General features: G+C 42.5%; 1 protein-coding gene across 1 annotated transcript in view; it reads left to right on the top strand.

Annotated features, from left to right (window-relative positions):
- Window positions 1-18,583, top strand: part of LOC126481117 (protein fem-1 homolog B) — a 67,718-nt gene extending 49,135 nt beyond the window's left edge. The window contains exon 10 of the mRNA XM_050104651.1: window positions 16,806-18,583. Coding sequence (XP_049960608.1) covers window positions 16,806-16,963 — 158 coding nt within the window. The 3' untranslated portion in view covers window positions 16,964-18,583. The remainder of the gene's footprint in view (window positions 1-16,805) is intronic.
- Window positions 18,584-19,692: the final 1,109 nt, after the last annotated feature.

The raw sequence follows: 19,692 nt of genomic DNA, 5'->3' as shown, positions 1-19,692 counted from the left end.
TGTGCCATATCGATCCTTTCCACAGACACCAGGTTTTCTGAATTGTGCAGGTGGGAACTTATCATGCAATATATCCTACGTTCCCGTAACCCTCCTGGGCTCAACCTTCGTTAGTCATTGTCCTCTCCCATTCCAGCCCAACACAGCCCTCATTCCACCTTCACACCCAGTATTTTCGCTTCTCTTCTTTTCCACTATATACCCCCCCCCCCCTCCTCTTCTTTCCCCACAACTCCACTGCCCTCGGTCTAACCTCCTGACTGCATTAGCTGCCCTAGCCTCTTCCCACCTCGTCCCTGTGCATTCTCAAACAGCACATAACAGTCCGCCACCCCTACCCTACTATCCCTGACCCTCCCCAGCCCAGCCTTCTCCTTACCCCCACCCACTCCCATCATGCACTGGTGCTGCTGCTCGCAGTGTGGCCTCAATTGCCTGAGACTGCAGTCGTGTGTGTGTGTGTGTGTGTGTGTGTGTGTGTGTGTGTGAGAGAGAGAGAGAGAGAGAGAGAGAGAGAGAGAGAGAGAGAGAGAGAGAGAGAGAGAGAGAGAGAGTTGCGTTTGCGTAAGTGTTTATGTGTGTATGTCTGTTGTGTAATTTTGACAAAGACCTTACCAGCCAAAAGCTATCTTTGTGACAATCTTTTTGTTGTAACTACCTGTGACTCAGCATCTCCGCTGTATGATAACAACTTTCCTTTTCATAATATTGATACATTCCATCCTGGATCTTCCATTGTTTGATTTGACTTTTTATAACGTCATTTTATTGGGGCAGATATTGCCTTGACTCTTTAAACTGTAATATGGTGTGATATTACTTTGCACTCTAACCAACTGAATATTTAAGACAACTGATTTTCCTACAGTGGATCACATCAATGTGATGTATGGGGGGAACCCACAAGTAACCAGAATTTCTTTATAAAATTGCACCCCCCCCCCCCCCCCCCAATCCGCTCAAATACACCTTAAGTATCCTTCAAAGTCCTCTGCATTACTGTTAAAGAATTTGTCCAGATGTTCATTCCAGTGTTGGAAGCATCTTTTAATTTTGTCCTCTGTGACATTTGCTGGCACCCCTGTGATGTTGGGTTTTACATTTTTGACATCTGCAAAACACTTTCCTTTAAAGTCCCTTTGCATCCAAGGGAACAGGAGGAAGTCGGCGAACAGGGTGCAGTGTCAAGATAGTCAAACCCCCCCTCCCCCCGCCCCTGCGGGTCTGGGGATTAGATTAGCCCCTCGGTATTGCTGCCTGTCGTAAGACGCGACTAAAAGGAGTCTCACACATTTCAGCCTTTATGTGATGGTCCCCTGTAGGGTTTGACCTCCATATTTCCAAATTTTCCTGAAGAGGGAACCAATTGGGGCAGGGCGCCTTACGTGGTGCATTGTGTCCATCTTGCGTTGAGGTCTTTAGCCCCCTTTCTCATTGTTGCATTGCAGTCCCACTCATTCTCCATTTCTTGGGCGAGGATACATTCCTGAGTGTGATTTCCACCATGCATAGTGCAGTGTCGCTTTCTGCGCCGCCACCGACCATGGACTTCTCTGCGCCTGATATCCAGCATGGTAGCTGGTCCGTTATGGTGGGGCCGCCACGTATCCTGTTGGTTGTAGCCCCCCTGACAACACAAAGATCGCTCTGCTGTTGCCTGTGCCGTGTACTCCTCACATATGCCAAGGAGTAGATGCCTGTCACCCTGGGGCATCGGGACTCCCGGCAATGACCATCCTGCCAGGGTGGCCCTTGCTGAGGCTGGATAGTGCCCGTGGGGTGGGCCCTTGGTCGGAGTGGGTACCATCAGGGCGGATGACAAGCAGTGAAGCGTGGCACATCTTCTCTTGCTGGTGGCCAGCCACTGGCAGTTTCTAAGCGTTCAAGGGCTCACTACAATGCGCAGAGGTATGACCCCAAATCGTTCCCCTCCCTGGCCACAACGTGGGAGGAGCGAAAGGCTAAGGATGGCAGTGAGACTTATTTGCCCCAGTTCCTAGTTTGTACGAGAGCTGATTGGGAGTCTTTCATGATGATGAAGCCTCAGTTCTGTGTCGAGCATTTAGAGGACAAGTTTGGGCCAGTGGAGGGCTTGTCCAAAATGTGCTCTGGGGCAGTTTCAACAATAACTGCATCCTCTGCCTAGTCATGGGCATTACTCACTTGTGATAGGTTGGGGGACGTTTCTGTTACCATCATGCCCCATAAGAACTTAAATATGGTCCAGGGCATTATATTCCACAGGGACTTTCTTTTTCAGTTTGATGACTATCTGCGTGCCAACTTGGAGCGGCGAGGTGTACATTTCGTCCGGCGCATTCATCGAGGTCAGAGGGATAATCAGGTTGCCACCGGTGCCTTCATCTTGGCCTTCGAGGGTGATACATTGCCTGAGAAGGTCAAGATGATGGTCTGCCGCTGTGATGTCAAGCCCTATATCCTACCCCCGATGTGGTACTTTAAGTGCTGGAAGTTTGCCCGTATGTCTTCCCACTGTACTTCCAGCCTCACAAGTCGAGATTGCAGAAGCCCATCACATCCCAATACTCCATGTGCCCCGTCTCCCATCTGCAGACGTGCCAACTCTCCCGATTTAAGCGGGGGACTCCCGATTTTTTCCTTCTTCCTCCCGATCTCCCGACCGTGATGACTGATCTCCCGATTTTCAGAGCAGTTTCAATACTTTTCTTACTATTTGAAAATCCTGCGCCTTCGATATATTGATGGATGACAAGGTATGGCTGCTACTTGTCTATGTTAACTTGGAATATTCGTGCGGTGGCTGTCGGGAGTGGCAGTAGGCGTTGCTCGTGCTTTGTATCTACAAGGAAGTAAGGAACTTATCGTTGGCAGTGTTTGGAGACGAATGAATATCTTTCAACTAGTGTCAATTTCCTCCGCTTCTTTTAGCACCAGTGCAGTCGTAAAGTTATCATGGACAAGGAGTAGTCGATAGTCGTTCCAAGCGAAGTGATTAGCGTTGTTGTGTCTACAAGGCAGTGTTGCCAAGTTGGGGGATTTCCCTAGAGGGAAGTTAGAGGGATAGATGTTTCATGGGGAAAAATATTTAGGGTTACTACCCTCCCCTCACTGGCCCTCCCCTCGACGTTTCATTCTGGACTGCTGTTGACCCCCCTCCCCCCTTACCTGATGATGTGATAAATTATTTAGGGGAATTTGAAGTGCAATATAGGGAGAAACGGTGCGCCAGGGTTGGCATAACTGCTACAAGACCATTGTCTAGAATGTAGGACCATTGTGTTCTCGGTTCTGCTGCGCGATTTGTGTACTCTGTAGTAGTTGTTGGCTGCATATCTTGGAGGTATTGATTATTTTTTGTGCGGAATGGCGAAGAAATACGATGCAGTGTTCAGAAATGTGTATAAGGAAGAGTATCCGTGTTTAAGTGAATCTAGGAGGGGACAAAATTACGCATTTTGTAGTGTATGTAGACGTGACTTTTCAGTGGCTCATGGCGGGAAATGCAACTTTCTTAAACATGTGCAAACTAAAAAACACAAGGAGGGTGTCCACTGTGTAGAACGGAACCAGAAACTTAACTTCTCGTGTAAACCCCAACCCCAAAGCGTAGATTCTGTGTCGAATGCCGAGGCTTTATTTACCTCATTTATTGTAGAGCATAACTTGACTATAAACTGACGACCACGCTGGGCCTTTGTTTCGCAAAATGTTTCCCGATTCCGAAACTGCGAAACGATATGGGTGTGCCAGAACAAAAACAACCGCTATCCTTACGGAAATGTGCATGGAAGAAAAAGTGAAAATTATTACCCATTTGCAGTCGAATCCATTCGCTATTTTTACCGATGGTAGTAATATAACGGACTTAAGTTATATCCTATTATCGTATCATTCTTCAGCCCTGAACTCCATGAAATTCAAAATTGCCTACAATCTGTGCCTAATTTAAAAGGGGATGCCACTGGAGCTAATATTGCTTATCTTCTACTTTCAACTTTACGAGAATTCTGTATTCCATTAAAAAATTGTCTTGCTTTTGGTGCCATGCAAATATGGGTTGCATTATGAAATGAAAACGTGTGATCATTTAACAGTGATTTATTCATGCAAAAACTGTGCCAATGTCAAAACAGAAATCCAATAGACGTTAATTTGTTTCCTCGGATCGTAATTTCGAACTGTAGTTCTCTTGAGAGTGCTTCACATGAATGTGTGTGAATCCAACAGGGTGTATACAACCCGGAACAACCGGGAAAAACCCGGGAATTTTTTCATCCGGGAGAAAACCGGGAAAAACCCGGGAATTTTTCGGAATTCCGGAAATTTTTCAATGTTGCAGCATTCAGTTAAATTTTTGTAATTTTGACTGGTAAGAATTGATTCTGTAGCAAAGAATGTTACTGTATCCTGCTACTGGAGAATGATACTGCAGCAATAAAATATAGAAGAGAGGAAAAAAATAAAACCTTAGTGGCAAAGGAAATGCGCAATTTACAACAACAAAACATCATGCTCGCACAAGCGTCTGCAAATAACAACAGTATGTCAAAGGCAGTAGGGTGAAGACTATGTAATCTTCGTAACAATAAACTGCTTGCTATGAGCATGGCGCCACAACTGTTCACATTAGGTTCGTTTGACCAGTTGCAAGCGGGCTGATGTGCATGCGCAGTTGACTCGCGTGTAAGCAGTACCTTTTCCCGCTTCCCACCACTTGATGGCTGTTAGCTGTATCGGCAGAAGTAGCAAGCAGCCAGATGCAAACAAGGAAAATTTTTCTCGCGCGCCCTAGCTGCCAGATTCGTGCATGCGCAGTGTTGTCCGGGTTGTAGTGGGGAGGGGGTTGGTCTCCACGTGACCCGTGTTTAAGTCACGTCATTTCGCTGCTTCTCTTTGTTTACAGCTCACACGTCAAATGGAAACAAAACGGATTTCTGTGGCCGGGAGCTATCAAGTGAATTAAAATACATTCACATAATTACGGAGGTCAAAAATATATATTATTAGTTTCAGTCTTCCGATTTTATTTAATTTCCAAGTTAATAGCAGTCAAGCATTAATCGCCTTGCAGAACAATGAAGTTATTTTTGCAAGTTCGCTAAAGAAATGTGGCTTTATTAATCTTTCCGCTGAGGCAATCACTTTATTTGAAACAAAGTGTTTCATTCCGCATTATTGACTAGTTCTAACTGTATGCTGAATTTCAAGTCCACGTTATCGCCTTCTGCCATAATAAAGAACCAAAATTAGAGCGTGGAGTACTGGTACTCCAAAAAAATTTACATCCCAAAAACCACACTGAAAAGCTTAGGGCACCTACTTCATTGTGAATCTGGAAAAAACCAATGTGCACTTCAAGCTGAATTACGCATTTTAGCATGGTTTACGAAATTCCGATGCTCTTGGGAGTATCCTCTGAAGCCCTGTTTCTTTTAGAGTGTAATGTAAGCTCTCTTAGTGCTTTATACATACGAACATGCGGGCTTCCTACACCACTGCAGCTGCGCACGTCCGATAATGCCTATTTTCTGGCGCTCTCTGGCAACTGGTAAATCGAAACTATTTCTATTTGTCTCCGGATAGTATTGCGAACGGTGGTTAGAAAACGTTATTTTCAAAGTAATTTCTTTTTACGCAAGATGAATTATGTTATATGTGAGAAAGTGGGATGGATTTTTAAATCACAGAGCGTTTCAAACTGAACAGTCTGAGGATGAGCCACTTACAAGAATTTCGAGCCCAGACATTTATGTCATTATTTTAAATTTACTGGCACATTTGTGTGATGCATCTTAAAGTATAACACACGCAAAAAATATCAATATTACATGTGAAATCTTAGCTTCTGTTGTAGCTTGTTGATCTTGGAGATAAATATTATATGTGAAAGCTTAGCTTTTCTTGTAGCCATACTATGTACATTAATATAAACACTTAACTTTTCCTCTTTGTGTGTTCACGCTACGTAACCAGAGATCTTGCTATTGGGTGACCATTACACGTGTCCTATGCTCTCAATATCTGTTGTCATCGGCTGGCGAAATCACGTGGCATGAGATATGATTGACTTACAAAAGGACATCGCAACCTCAGTTTCAACGCTCCGGAAACTAACGCGCCGTGTTTGGTGCAATTCGAATTTATTCTTTCATAATACGGAAATATGAAGCATATATGTTGCTGCAAATTAAAGGTCTTTCCAAAACTTCTTTCCTTTGTTTCATTAAAAGTCTTTCTAAAACTTCTCTCCCCCGTCTTTATTTATTTTTTTAAATTTTTTTTTCTGGGAAGTTCTTCACGAGTGTATGAAACGTTAACCATTCAAAGTATTCATATGTTTTGCAGTTCCGAGGGAAAATCTACGGAAAACCTACTGTCACTTAGCACGGAAAAAGTGTATTTTCGCCCAGGAAAAAGCATATTTTTTAAACGGGATATCCGGGAAAAATCCGGGAATTTTTTTCCATGTCCCCGTAGACACCCTGATCCAAGGAAACCTGCAGAGCTCATCATTCATGTTGTTCAGCATGTTGAATGATAAATTATAAAGTCTGAAGGCTCAGGTATGTCCATTATTTGCTATTTACATGCAAATAATAAAGCAAATGTAATTGAGTTCTTACAGGTATGGAATTATTGCAACTTTAATCATCAGAGATGTGTTGTAATTCACAATAGTACACTGCTAAAATTCTCCTGACTTTTCACTTTTGAAAGTTGGCATGTCTGCATCTGTCTCAACTGCAGAGAGCATCATTCACCTTGCTTGCCAGACTGCAGGATTTTACAGAAAGAAAGAAAAATCATGGAAAAACAAGACCCTGAACCGACTGACCTACACTGAGGCTAAGAGGAAATTCAAACAACTCCATCCTGTGCGAATGACTTCCTCTTATGCACCATTATGACAACAGTGATAGCCCCATCAGTTCAGCGAATCCCAGTCAGCTCTCCGAGCCATAAGACTACATCCCCCCCTCCTCGACCGTGGGGCCTCTACCCTCCCTGTTGCTCCTGCACCAACTACTTCAGGAAAAACACCCCCTCAACCATCTGGGACATCTATCCCCACTTCTAAGCCGGAGCAGCATACCACTTCTTCGACTCCTCTTGCTAGGGTCCTTGAGTCACTCACTTCCCAGGTTCTCACCAGTGGTACAGCTGACACCCGCCAGTGACTGAAGCAACCATAGGTAGCTCGTCATAGGGCTTCACGGTCCTCCTTAGTCCCTGAGACTGAATCAGTGAAGCCCTCCCAGCAGGGCAAACCTAACGGGCAGCGAGAGAAACCAAAAAAGCAAAAGACCCGCAAAAGCCAAGACACTGCAGTGGAACTCACACCACCACTACCTACAAGAGATTGTGGCATCTGCTGAGGATCTAGACCTCACCGGACCCTCAGACACGATAGATATAGATTGTTCAGGCAGTGAGTCGGTGGCAGCAGGTGACCCTGAGGTGTAAACCGCCTCATTGAATGTTCAATGCCTTCCCAGCCTCACAATGCTATTATCCTCCAGTGGAATTGCGGCAGATTTTTCCACCATCTTGCTGAGCTCCAACAACTTCTCAGCCTTCACCCTTTCTTCTGCATTGCTCTCTAGGAAACTTGGTTCCTGACGATGCGAACCCCCACCCTCCATGGCTATCGGGGTTATTATAAGAATCGGGCTGCTTGTGATAGCGTATCTGGTGGAGTCTGCACCTGTGTCCTTAACACTCTTTACAGTGAGTGTGTCCCTCTTCAAACACCTGTAGAGGCTGTCACTGTTAGGGTGTGGGCACCTCAGGCTGTTACTGTCTGCAGTCTCTATCTTCAACTGGATGGTGATATCCCACAGCATGTATTGGCTGCGCTGAAAGCCCAACTGCTACCACCTTTTCTGTTACTTGGCGACTTTAACACCTATAACCCTTTGTGGGGTGGATTGGTGGCAACAGGCTGAGGCACTGTCGTTGAGCAAGTGTTGGCACAGCTTGACCTTTCTCTCTTAAATAATGGTGCCTCCACTCATTTCAGTGTGGCGTATGGCACATACTCAGCCATCAACCTTTTGGTCTGCAGCCCTTGCCTTCTACCCTCTGTCCAATGGAGTGTGACGACTTGTGGAACACCTCATTGCCTTTAAACGGGTCCATGCCTGAGCCCACTGCCTTATTCACCGTCGGAAGCAGGAGTGCTGGGAAAGGTATGTCTCCACCATTGGTGTCCATACCTTTCCATCGCAGGTTTGGACCAAGATTAGGCGGCTCTATGGCTATCACACCCATGTCAGCATCCCTGGGCTTTCCCTGAATGGAGCAGTCTGTACTGAATCAAACACGATTGCTGAACTCATAGCAGAGCATTTTGCTCAGAGTTCTGCTTCTACGAATTATCCACTGGCCTTCTGCTCCCTGAAAGGGCAGTTGGAATGTCGGAGCCTTTCATGCCATATGTGCCACCCCGAATTGTACAATGCTCCATTCAGTGAGTGGGAATTCCAAAGCGCCCTAGCTGCCTACCCTGATACGGCTCCTGGGCCAGATTGCATCCACTGTCAGATGCTCAAACCCCTCTCGGTGAACTGCCAGTGATACCTCCTAGACCTTTTCAACCATATCTGGGTTGAGGGCGAGTTCCCATCTCAGTGGCGGGAAAGCATTATCGACCAAGTGTTGAAGCCTGGCAAGAACCCACTGGAGGTGGACAGCTACCGCCCCATTAGCCGCACCAACGTTCTGTGCAAGTTGCTCGAACGCTTGGTGAGCCGGAGGTTCAGTTGGCTACATGAGTCTCGGGACCTTCTGCCTCTGTCTCAGGTTGGGTTCCATAAGGGCCACTCTGCCACCAATAATCTGGTCTGTACAGAGTCTGCCATTCGTACGGCATTTGCCCGCCATCAGCATCTGGTTGCCATCTTTTTTGACATGCGGAAGGCATATGATACAACATTGCGACATCACATCCTCACCACGCTTCATGGGTGGAATCTTAGGGGTCCGTTCCCAATTTTTATTCAAACTTTTCTGTCGCTTTGTTCCTTCTACGTGCAAGTTGGTCTCTCCAATAGTTCCTCCCAAGTCCAGGAGATTGGGGTCCCGCAAGGCCTCGTCTTGAGTGTCTGCCTCTTTTTAGTTTCTATCAGTGGGCTAGCTGCAGCTGTGGGAACGTCCGTATCGGCATCTTTGTATGCTGATGACATTTACCTGTACTATAGCTCCACTGGCATTGCGGTTGCTGAACAGCAGCTACAGGGCGCTATCCGCTGGGCGCAGTCGTGGGCTGTCACGCACGGCTCCCAGTTCCCAGCCACCAAGACCCGCATCGTGCATTTCTGCTGGTGTCGTAGTGTTCACCCTGAGCTACGGTTTTATCTTGACGGCAAACCTCTTGCCGTGGTGGAGACCCATCGGTTTTTGGGCTTGCTTTTTGATGTCCAGTTGACTTGGCTCCCTCATATTCGGCAGCTTAAACAATCTCCATCTTAAAATTCTTCCTTTGCCTGAGTCACACCAGCTGGGGTGCCGATCAGTCTACCCTTCTACGACTGTATCAGGCCTTGATTCAGTTCCGTCTTGATTATGGGAGCCTGGCTTACGGTTTGGCATCGACTTCCACGTTGCAGTTGCTTGACTGCGGGATCCGACTTGCAACTAGACCTTTCCGCACCAGCTCTGTAAACAGCATATTTGTATAGGCTGGTGTCCTTCCATTGCGGATCTGCCACCAATGTCTACTGGCCGCTTATGCTGCACATGTTTGTAGCTTGCCCGGGCATCCAAATTACCGCCTCCTGTTCCCCAACTCATTTGTCCATCATCCAGAACGACGGCCCCTGTCAGGGTGTCCAATTGTGGTTCACGTCCGGGCTCTTCTCTGTGGACTTGAGTTTTCCCTCTCCCACCTATTTTCTGGGCCTATGAGGTGCATTCAAGTTCTAAGGCTCCGATTTTTTTTCTCCGGACTGGAAAGAGATAGAAACATGCGCATTGTTTTAAAATGAGGCCGCGTTCATTGTCAATACGTCCCAGAGATGGCAGCACTGTACGGCAGATGGAATTTTACCGCCAGCGGCGAGAATGAGAACTGTTTTAAATACTTAAAATGGCGACGTTTTCCTTACTTGAACAGCGTGCAATCATTCGTTTTCAGAATTTGCGTGGTGTGAAACCAATTGAAATTCATCGACAGTTGAAGGAGACATGTGGTGATGGAGTTATGGATGTGTCGAAAGTGCGTTCGTGGGTGCGACAGTTTAATGAAGGCAGAACATCGTGTGACAACAAACCGAAACAACCTCGGGCTCGCACAAGACGGTCTGACGACACGATCGAGAAAGTGGAGAGAATTGTTTTGGGGGATCGCCGAATGACTGTTGAACAGATCGCCTCCAGAGTTGGCATTTCTGTGGGTTCTGTGCACACAATCCTGCATGACGACCTGAAAATGCGAAAAGTGTCATTCGACGACCACATGGCTGCCCGTGTGGCATGTTGCCAAGCAATGTTGACGCGCAACGACAGCATGAATGGGACTTTCTTTTCGTCGGTTGTGACAATGGATGAGACGTGGATGCCATTTTTCAATCCAGAAACAAAGCGCCAGTCAGCTCAATGGAAGCACACAGATTCACCGCCACCAAAAAAATTTCGAGTAACCGCCAGTGCTGAAAAAATGATGGTGTCCATGTTCTGGGACAACGAGGGCGTAATCCTTACCCATTGTGTTCCAAAGGCCACTACGGTAACAGGTGCAGCCTACGAAAATGTTTTGAAAAACAAATTCCTTCCTGCACTGCAACAAAAACGTCCTGGAAGGGCTGCACGTGTGCTGTTTCACCAAGTCAACGCACCCGCACATCGAGCTAACATTACGCAACAGTTTCTTCGTGATAACAACTTTGAAGTGATTCCTCATGCTCCCTACTCACCTGACCTGGCTCCTAGTGACTTTTGGCTTTTTCCAACAATGAAAGACACTCTCCGTGGCCGCACATTCACCAGCCGTGCTGCTATTGCCTGAGCGATTTTCCAGTGGTCAAAACAGACTCCTAAAGAAGCCTTCGCCGCTGCCATGGAATCATGGTGTCAGCGTTGTGAAAAATGTGTACGTCTGCAGGGCGATTACGTCGAGAAGTAACGCCAGTTTCATCGATTTCGGGTGAGTAGTTAATTAGAAAAAAAATCGGAGGCCTTAGAACTTGAATGCACCTCGTATATACGTCTACCCCCCCCCCCCCCCCCCCCCCCTTGGTGTGTGCCCTGCCCATGCCTTCAGCTGGATTTGGTAACACCTGTTTCCATCAGATCACTGAAGTGAAGTGCTGTCTGGCTTGGCTAGCACTTGGATGAGTGACTGTGAGTCTGCCAAGTGCTGTTGCCAACTGGGGTGCACTCAGCCCTCCTATGGCCAATTGAAAAGCTACTTGATTTAGAAGTAGCGGGTCCAGTCATGGAAACTGACAACGGCCAGAAGATTGGTGTGCTGACCAGGTGCCCCTCCAAATCAGCCTATTGTCTGAGGATGACACAGCGGAATTTGATATTTTGCCTATCATTTATGAGGTCTGTTCAAAAAATTCTGGAACTTCGTCCAAAAATTTTTTCTGCATTTATCTGTTACTTATTGTGTACAGTATCCTTCGAAATATTGTACTCCGCAATTGATACACCCTCCCAACTCCATTTCCACTTCTGGAAGCAGCCTTGGTATGTATCTTGCTGGAACAAGTGAAGCGCCATCTGAAAATTTTCTTTTATCTCGTCTATTGTTGCAAGTCTTCTTCCTTTTTCAACTTTAGAAATAAAAACCAAAGTATGGAGGATGTGGCAGCACAGTGATTAGCACAGTCATTTCTTTTTTTGTCCAGTAGGCAAGGATGAATGTGCAGGTGTGTGATCGTGATACAAGAGCCTTGAATTGTCTTGCCACATTTCAGGCAGTTTCCGTCTCACATTTTCTCACAGGCATCACAACACATTCTGTTAGTACCATCAATTAACAGTTTTTCCCTACGGCTTGAATTTACGATAAACTAATCTTTCAAAGCCAAAGAAAACTATAAGCATGGCTTTGACACTTGACCAGGCCTGAAGAGCTTCTTTTGATCTTGGAGAACGTTTCCTGATCCGTTGTGAAGATTGAAACTTGGTCTCAACATCATAACCATAGGCCCACATCTCATCACCAGTTAAGATTCTCTTAAGGAACATCTTGTTCTCATTTGCACAATCCGAAAGCTCTTTACAGAGTATGAGGCGAAGGTCTTTGTGGTCTTGACTCATGAGCCATGGGACAAACTTTGCAGCAACATGATGCATTCTAAGATCCTGTGTCATCCTGAAATGTTGCATTCTTCTGCGTTCTCTTGGACAGTCAGTCTACGATTGGCACACACAATTTCGTTGATGTTCCTGACATGAGCATCTTCAGCAGGCGTAGAAGGGTGTCCTGAACAAGGGTCATGTTTAACTTCTGTCCGGCCATCTTTAAACCATGTGAACCATTCATAACACCAAATACGGCTTAAGCATTCATCACCATAGGCTTATGGTTTTCTTGAGTTTCATGAAAAATTGAATGGAGAATGTGACATCTTGAAATTTGCAAAGTGTGAGGCACGACATTCTACTCAATACAGCACTGAACGAGAAGAACAGACAAACAACAATGAAACTTCTGGCTGTTACACATTAAACACAGGCATGTGGAAGGATGCTAACTGCATTTTTCTCCAACATACCATTGGCACAGTATTACGAATGTTCCAGAATTATTTGAACAGACGTTGTATTTCCAATACTGAAATGATACTCAACAGACTAGATGGAGTGTGTGGACCTGCTCATTGGCTTTACATAGGAACTTAATTTCCTAGTATTTTCTGAAACATCTTATGCCAAAATGTGACAGTGAAAAGTGTTCTAGGCTCAACACATTGCTGCACAAGTCAAAACATTGTAGCCATTTTTATCAATTTGAGATTCTACATTCTTAAAGGTTGAGAAAATTGTGTATAAGCTATTTTTTGTGAAGTGGGATTAAATCCAGCAAGCGGCTCACTGTAATTGCAAGGGATCATGTCAGAAAGATCACTTTTCCTAAATTTTATATTCATTTACAAGAAGATCTTGTTATCTTCACATCATTTCATCTACAACAGAATAAGGTTCCACACACTGATGCTAATATAACAACAAAAATAATTGTTTTTTAGTAAAATGTAATAGGATAGATAAAAAATGTGCTCGCCAAGCAGAGGCAGGACAACACACATGGAAGGTAAACCCCTTTTTATGTGTGTGTTGTCCTGCCACCACTTGGCGAGTATATTTTTTTTTTTAATTGATCCAATTACATTATAACTTCCCAATACGCTAGGGACCTGAAACTTTCAACACAGCTGACACCCGGATGACAGTGCAATATTAACTTGCCTCCTTGTATGGTGTGTGGTGAAAGGTAGTTTGTGTACCACTGTTATTTCCCGCTTTGCTGTTCCAGTCACAAGTGTATCGTGGTAAGAACAATTATTGGTAAGCCTCCTTGAGAGCTTAAGTCTCATATTTTTTATGTTCATGATATTTTTGTGATATACACTGAGGTGAGAAAAGTCATGGCAGTAGTGTGATGTACACAAGGTATAAAACGGCAGCTGTCATTTGTACTCAGGTGATTCATGTGTGAAGGTGTTTGATGTGATTATTGCTGCATGACAAGAATTAACAGACTTTAAACATGGAATGGCAATTGGAACTAGATGCATTGGATATTCCATTTTGGAAATTGTTAGGGCATACAATATTCTGAGATCAGCAGTGTCAAGTGTGTGTCTAGGATACCAAATTTCAAACTTTACCTCTCACCATGAACAGCGCAGTGGACGAAGACCTTAAGGTAACGACCAACTTGAGAGTCGTGGCGTTTGCATAAAGTTGTCATTGATAACAGACTGGAAAACTGTGGCATGGTCAGATGACTTCTGATTACAGTTGGTAATAGCCGATGGTAGAGTGAGAATGTGTTGCAGGCTCCATAAACCCATGGACCCAATTTGTCAACTCAGCACTGTGTAAGTTGATGGTGTCTCCATAACAGTGTGGGCTGTGTTTGTGTGGAATGAACTTCGTTCTCTAGTTCAACTAAGCTGATCATTGACTGGAAGTTGTTATGCTTAGCTACTTGGAGACTATTTACAGTCATTCAAGGATTTCATGATCCATACAGCGATGGACTTTCATGGATGATAATCTGGCATGTCACTGCACCACAGTTGTTCACTATTGGTTTAAAGAACATTCTGGACAGTTCAAGCTAATGAGTTGGCCACACAGATTGCACAACATGAATCCCATTCAACATTTATGGGGACATAATCAAGAGGTCAGTTCGTTCACAAAATTGTGCACCAGCAACACCTTCACCATTATAGATGGTCATAAAGGCAGCATGACTCAGTATTTCTGCAGGGGACTTCCAGTGACTTATTGAGTCCACACCACATCAAGTTGTTGCATTGCACCACACAAAAAGAGGTTCGTCTACCTTCATCTACATGGATACTCTGCAAATCACATTTAAGTGACTGGCAGAGGGTTCGAAATGATATGAGGAGGTATCCCATGACTTCTCTCCCCTCAGTGTATACACAGTAGGAAGCAATATATGGGTTGAGTCAGATGAAGAGAAACTGAAATAAACATGAAATTTACCACATGTCTGTCGCAGTCTCAACAAAATGTTTGAAATTGATTGAAAAATTTCACACACCTAAGACTAAAAACGAGAAATTGGTTAAATAAAAAAACGTATTAATATAACATGTTTGTAAAATGCACTAAAAAGTACAAAATAATTTCTACTTGCCCGATACAGATTCCTAATCTCATACAGATAATTCTTAAAATTGCTACCTTTGAATTTTTAATAGCCATGACAATAGCTGTATAATTTAAAATGAAAGAATGTGGGGTACATGCAGCAGATAATAGTAAGGAGCGAAGAGAGTAGTTGTTGAGAAACTTTGGTGAACTATTCATTAATCAATTATCTATTACATGCACCCCACATTTTTCATATTACTTTTACAAGCACTGTCATAGCTGTTAAAAATTCATAAGCACAAATTTTCGAGATTACCTGTATAGGGTAAGGAATCTGCATGGGACTAGGAGAAATAATTTTATACTTTTTAATCTGTTTTAAAAATGTGTAATATTAAATGGTTTTATTTAATTTTCTGTGGAATAAGTTTGTGTCTAAGTATTTGGATTTTTACATTTTATCTAAAAAATATACAATTATGACAACAATATTTGTTAAAGCTTATATATGCTTGTTAGCACCAGTACTGGAAAAAAGAATGAATTGATGTTTGCAGCCACAGGTGGGTGAAAATAACAGTTAAAGTGTGTTTTGCTGGAAATACAAAACTACCAGAGTGTGAAGAGCAGAGATGAAAGTAATTATGACATGTGCAGGTTCCTAACCTACACTGACTTAAGTGAGGGGAAAAATGGAAATAAAATTGAGATCACACATAATAATTGTGTGAAAAAGTGCTGAATTTTCAAAGTATATAGTAAATGAAATTTTATGGTGATTTATGGAAGACTGGTGGAAATATTGGGTTGTCTCATAAGTTTGTTCACTTTTCATTACAGTGCAATCACAAAGAATGGCTGGAAACACACCTCACTGCAGCACAGCTTACACACTTCACACACAGGGCCGTGCACAGTATAATAAACTATTTACTTTCTACAGTATACACCATTATTGTCGACAATACATTGCCATTTCTCTGGAAGCATCATGTCCCAAGTCTGGTCATTTCTCATCAATAGCTGCCTTGAGACGATCCAACTGCGAACGGTGTTTCTCAGAAGTGATAGTGTCATTCAGAAGTAGTTTGTAATACAAGATGCCTGATGCCTTTGTAAACCCACCAAAGCAGTACCTTTATTGGATGCAGCCCCAGTTTAGGAACCATTAGTGGTGGCTGCCCTATCTTGCACCACGATTTACTCTTTCGGGTGTTATTGTACATTATCCATGTCTCATATCCAGTAACCAGCCATTCCATGAAAGCAGCATTCTGATTGTATCTCAATAAGGAGTCACAGATGGACAAGTGCGGAATCAAATTTGCTTCACTCAGTTCACGAGGAACCAATACATTGTGAATATTTATGTAAACCGGCTTCAGTTTCTGGCTGCAGTAGAATGAACGACATTGAGCTCCAATGCCAATACCTACATTGTCATTTGTAGATTGCTAACTACCATGTAATTATTATGTTTCACACCCATAATCATTCCCCTCACCCCCCTTCTAGATTACGGTTTGTCTGTTAGGGCGAAATTCCCAGCTCAAAATAACTAAACCACTTTTGACAAGCTTGAGCTGTTACTGCATCAGCTCTGTATTCAGCACAAATTGTATGCTGGCATTGTGAGGCCATTTTCCCCTTATGATAGTAAGGTAGTGTGTAAGCAGTGAGATGTCAGAAATATTCCTTCTGGCTTTCCATAGCTTGTAAACACATTTTCTTGCTGTTCCATGCACCACCAGCACAAACACACACTGGCATATCCTATTCAGGTTATTGAACTCTGTATCAGAGGGATGGTTAGGCAACTGTGTTACTTGGAGGGGGGGGGGGGGCAGTTATGTGCAGAGTTTTCAGTAGCTATAGATGACTTGTGGGCAAAACAAATGAACTTATGAGACAGCCTTACAGTCCTATACATTAAAATGTGTGGAACCTTAGAAGGTACACATATAGTGTAGTTGTTACTTTGGTATTGTTCTTACATATTTTGACATTGTGTGTTACAGGTGTGGCAGAAATAATTCTGCGAACCCAAACAAAGTTAAGTTTAAAGTGCATGGCTGCAAAAGCTGTGAAATCTTTCAACCTGACCTATCAAGGACATGTACCACAGTCTCTGGAAAGTTTCATTGAATTGCATGGGCCTGCAGTTAAACAAGGATGACATAAATGATGTTCCTAGGACAAAATGCCTGTCAGGCACCATTAGTGTGAATTAAGTGTAAAATCACGACTTGCCAATTATTTTTTACTTTTTTACATTTGTAAAAAGTTTCATATTAGTGCACAGAAAAGTGACAAGACCTGAACTTTCATTGTAGCCTATTTACAATGGAGTTGTGTGAGTGTAAGGACTTGTTTGAATGTGAATTATGGACATCCTTATTAATTTATTATAAGTAATGTTTGTGCTCTGCTGTTTGGATGTATGTACATAGGATTTGAAGCAGAAAAGGCCAGACAGATAAACAGTATGTAATTTATTGTAAGAAATGTTTTTACATGAAGTTTGAGTTATTATTGGTGTTGACGTAACTGTTTCTGTGATATTATCTGAAGATAAGTAGATTAATGGCAGCATTTTTGAAATGGAATTGTCAGTCTTTAATAGCAGATTCTCTTGAAGTATGTTGTTAACATTCAACATTGCTTTGCTCTTGCATGATATACTGGAGCAAGTGAAAAATAAAAATCACTGTGATACTAAAGCAATGTTATTTTACAAAGATTCATTATTGGGTTCTTATGAACTGTATTTGATTCATTCTTGTAGATTTTCATCTCTTGTTTTTAAAAATGGTGCATTTCCCGTATAGTGTTGGTATTTTTACTCACTGATCAGTACCCATTGTAAAGACATGCAGTGTCTTCCTTTTTTTTCTGAGCATTTTGCAGAAATATTCTGTTTTGAATGTTTTTTTACAGTGAAATAGTGGTGCTGCGTGTATTTTCATAGGATGGTGGTGACATTTCTGTATGGTTCTTAAACACGTGTACACTACGTACATCGAATTACCAGCAGAAAGATCATGAATATTCATTCGATAATGGAACTGAAAAGCTTTCGCAGTTACACATATTTCATATTTTTCATAAATTTCTCTTGCATGTACTCTCTTTTTTTTTAATTTTTTTTTTTTTTTTTTAATGTGACAGAAGTATTGACAAAATGTCATGTTGCTATGCTGTATCTGATGGTTGAAATTGGTTGATGTGGAAGGATTGAGAGGAAGGTGGGAGTCCAATACATCACAGAAAAATTTGGGATTTAGTGTGCGATATTGACACACACCCTGGTTACGAGGAATTGCCTGGCCTAAGCTCTCCTACTCTTTGTTAGCTAAATTTTGATAATGTTTCCACTGCTCATACTTGAAAGTGCACTGTGTTGGATTCCACTTATCACAAATACTTAATAACATTTGCAATTATTGCATACTACACATAAACTATATTAACAGTGCTGCATCATATAAAAAAACTTGGTACTGCCTCTAACTGGTCAGCTACTACATTTGTAAATTTTTCCTTACAAATATGGTGTTTTTATTCTGTGATCAAAACAAAAATAATTATTTAGGTGCGGGTTTTGTTAGCTATAGGTGTTACTGCTTTCAAAAATATGAATTTCGGATGTATGTTCATGTTGGTAACTTTAGTGTTACCAGTCGCAGTTATTACATTATTATCAACTTAAAAACTAAATGAAGTACTAATGACAATAGTATCAGAGTTAAAATTTTAGCTTGACTACATATATGGCCTCCCCCCCCCCCCCCTTTAAAAAAAAAAAAAAAAAAAAAAGTTTGTTACTGTTCCCTGTATGTAACGTCTCCTGTCCCTCTTTCCTGTGCCCCTTTCCCCATGTTTCATATTTGCAATGTATTAATTAGTTTTCATTGTAATATTTGTGTTAATATTTTGATCTAAACCAACATTGAACTTCCAAAATGAATTTGTGTAGCAAAAGGATGTTTTGTGTATACTTGAGTCATAGCTTACCTTGAAAATTTTTGCTTTTTTATGCTTTGTGGTACCTCTCTTTTACTGTCTTCAGTAATTCTGTGCTAAGTGGAACATCAACCTGACATTGTGTAGTTTTTTTCATCATCAGGAACACTGATCAGTAAGTGACCATTACTGTGCAGTGGTAAAGGAATTTGAAATGAATGTCAAAATTATGGAAATTATCAAAGAAAACCATATACCCTATTCCTCATACTTGTTGAATAGTAGCATTGTCTACGTGATCATTAGCAAAATTTACTTCTAAATGTAGAATTATCCAATTACGCCATTCAACTATGATTATTTGGCAGAGATCTTGCCCTACCTTGGTTAAAATGAATAATGAAAGCAATATGTTAACAAAAATTAACCCTTTCGCTGCTGTGTGTGTGTCGCTACAACATTCCTCACAATTTTTGGACATGTATACGTGCGCCACTTGGGTTTTCCCACAGTCTGAATGCATCCTGAGCCACTGAGTAGTAAGAGTACTGTGGATGAGTTACTTATGTTTCTTGGTGAATAAAAAGTTTTGAATATTGTAACATATGTGGCTTGTTGCATGCTATCATTTGCCAGAAACCTCGTTTCGACTTCTTGAACGGTTTATGAGACTTGATGATTGTTATGACAACATAATTCACTATGAGCAAGGACGTGAATGGGCATCCTTTGGATATAAAACCTAGTAACTTGAGGATGAAATGAGATATCCTTCTGCTCCCAACTTTATTTGAAGTTTCAATATTGTACCTACATTTCATTCGCTGTAATGTCTGAGCTAAAATCAACCATATGCAAAGTTTATGCTATGTGTTTTTACCTCTGCAGACACTCTTAAAATTTTGTGCAATGGTTTGCTTTGATGCAGCACAGTAAATATTA

Source organism: Schistocerca serialis, chromosome 5, assembly GCF_023864345.2.
Source record: "Schistocerca serialis cubense isolate TAMUIC-IGC-003099 chromosome 5, iqSchSeri2.2, whole genome shotgun sequence".
NCBI lineage: Eukaryota > Metazoa > Arthropoda > Insecta > Orthoptera > Acrididae > Schistocerca > Schistocerca serialis.
The sequence above is the reverse complement of the archived record's forward strand: the minus strand, read 5'-3'. Positions and strand labels throughout refer to the sequence as shown.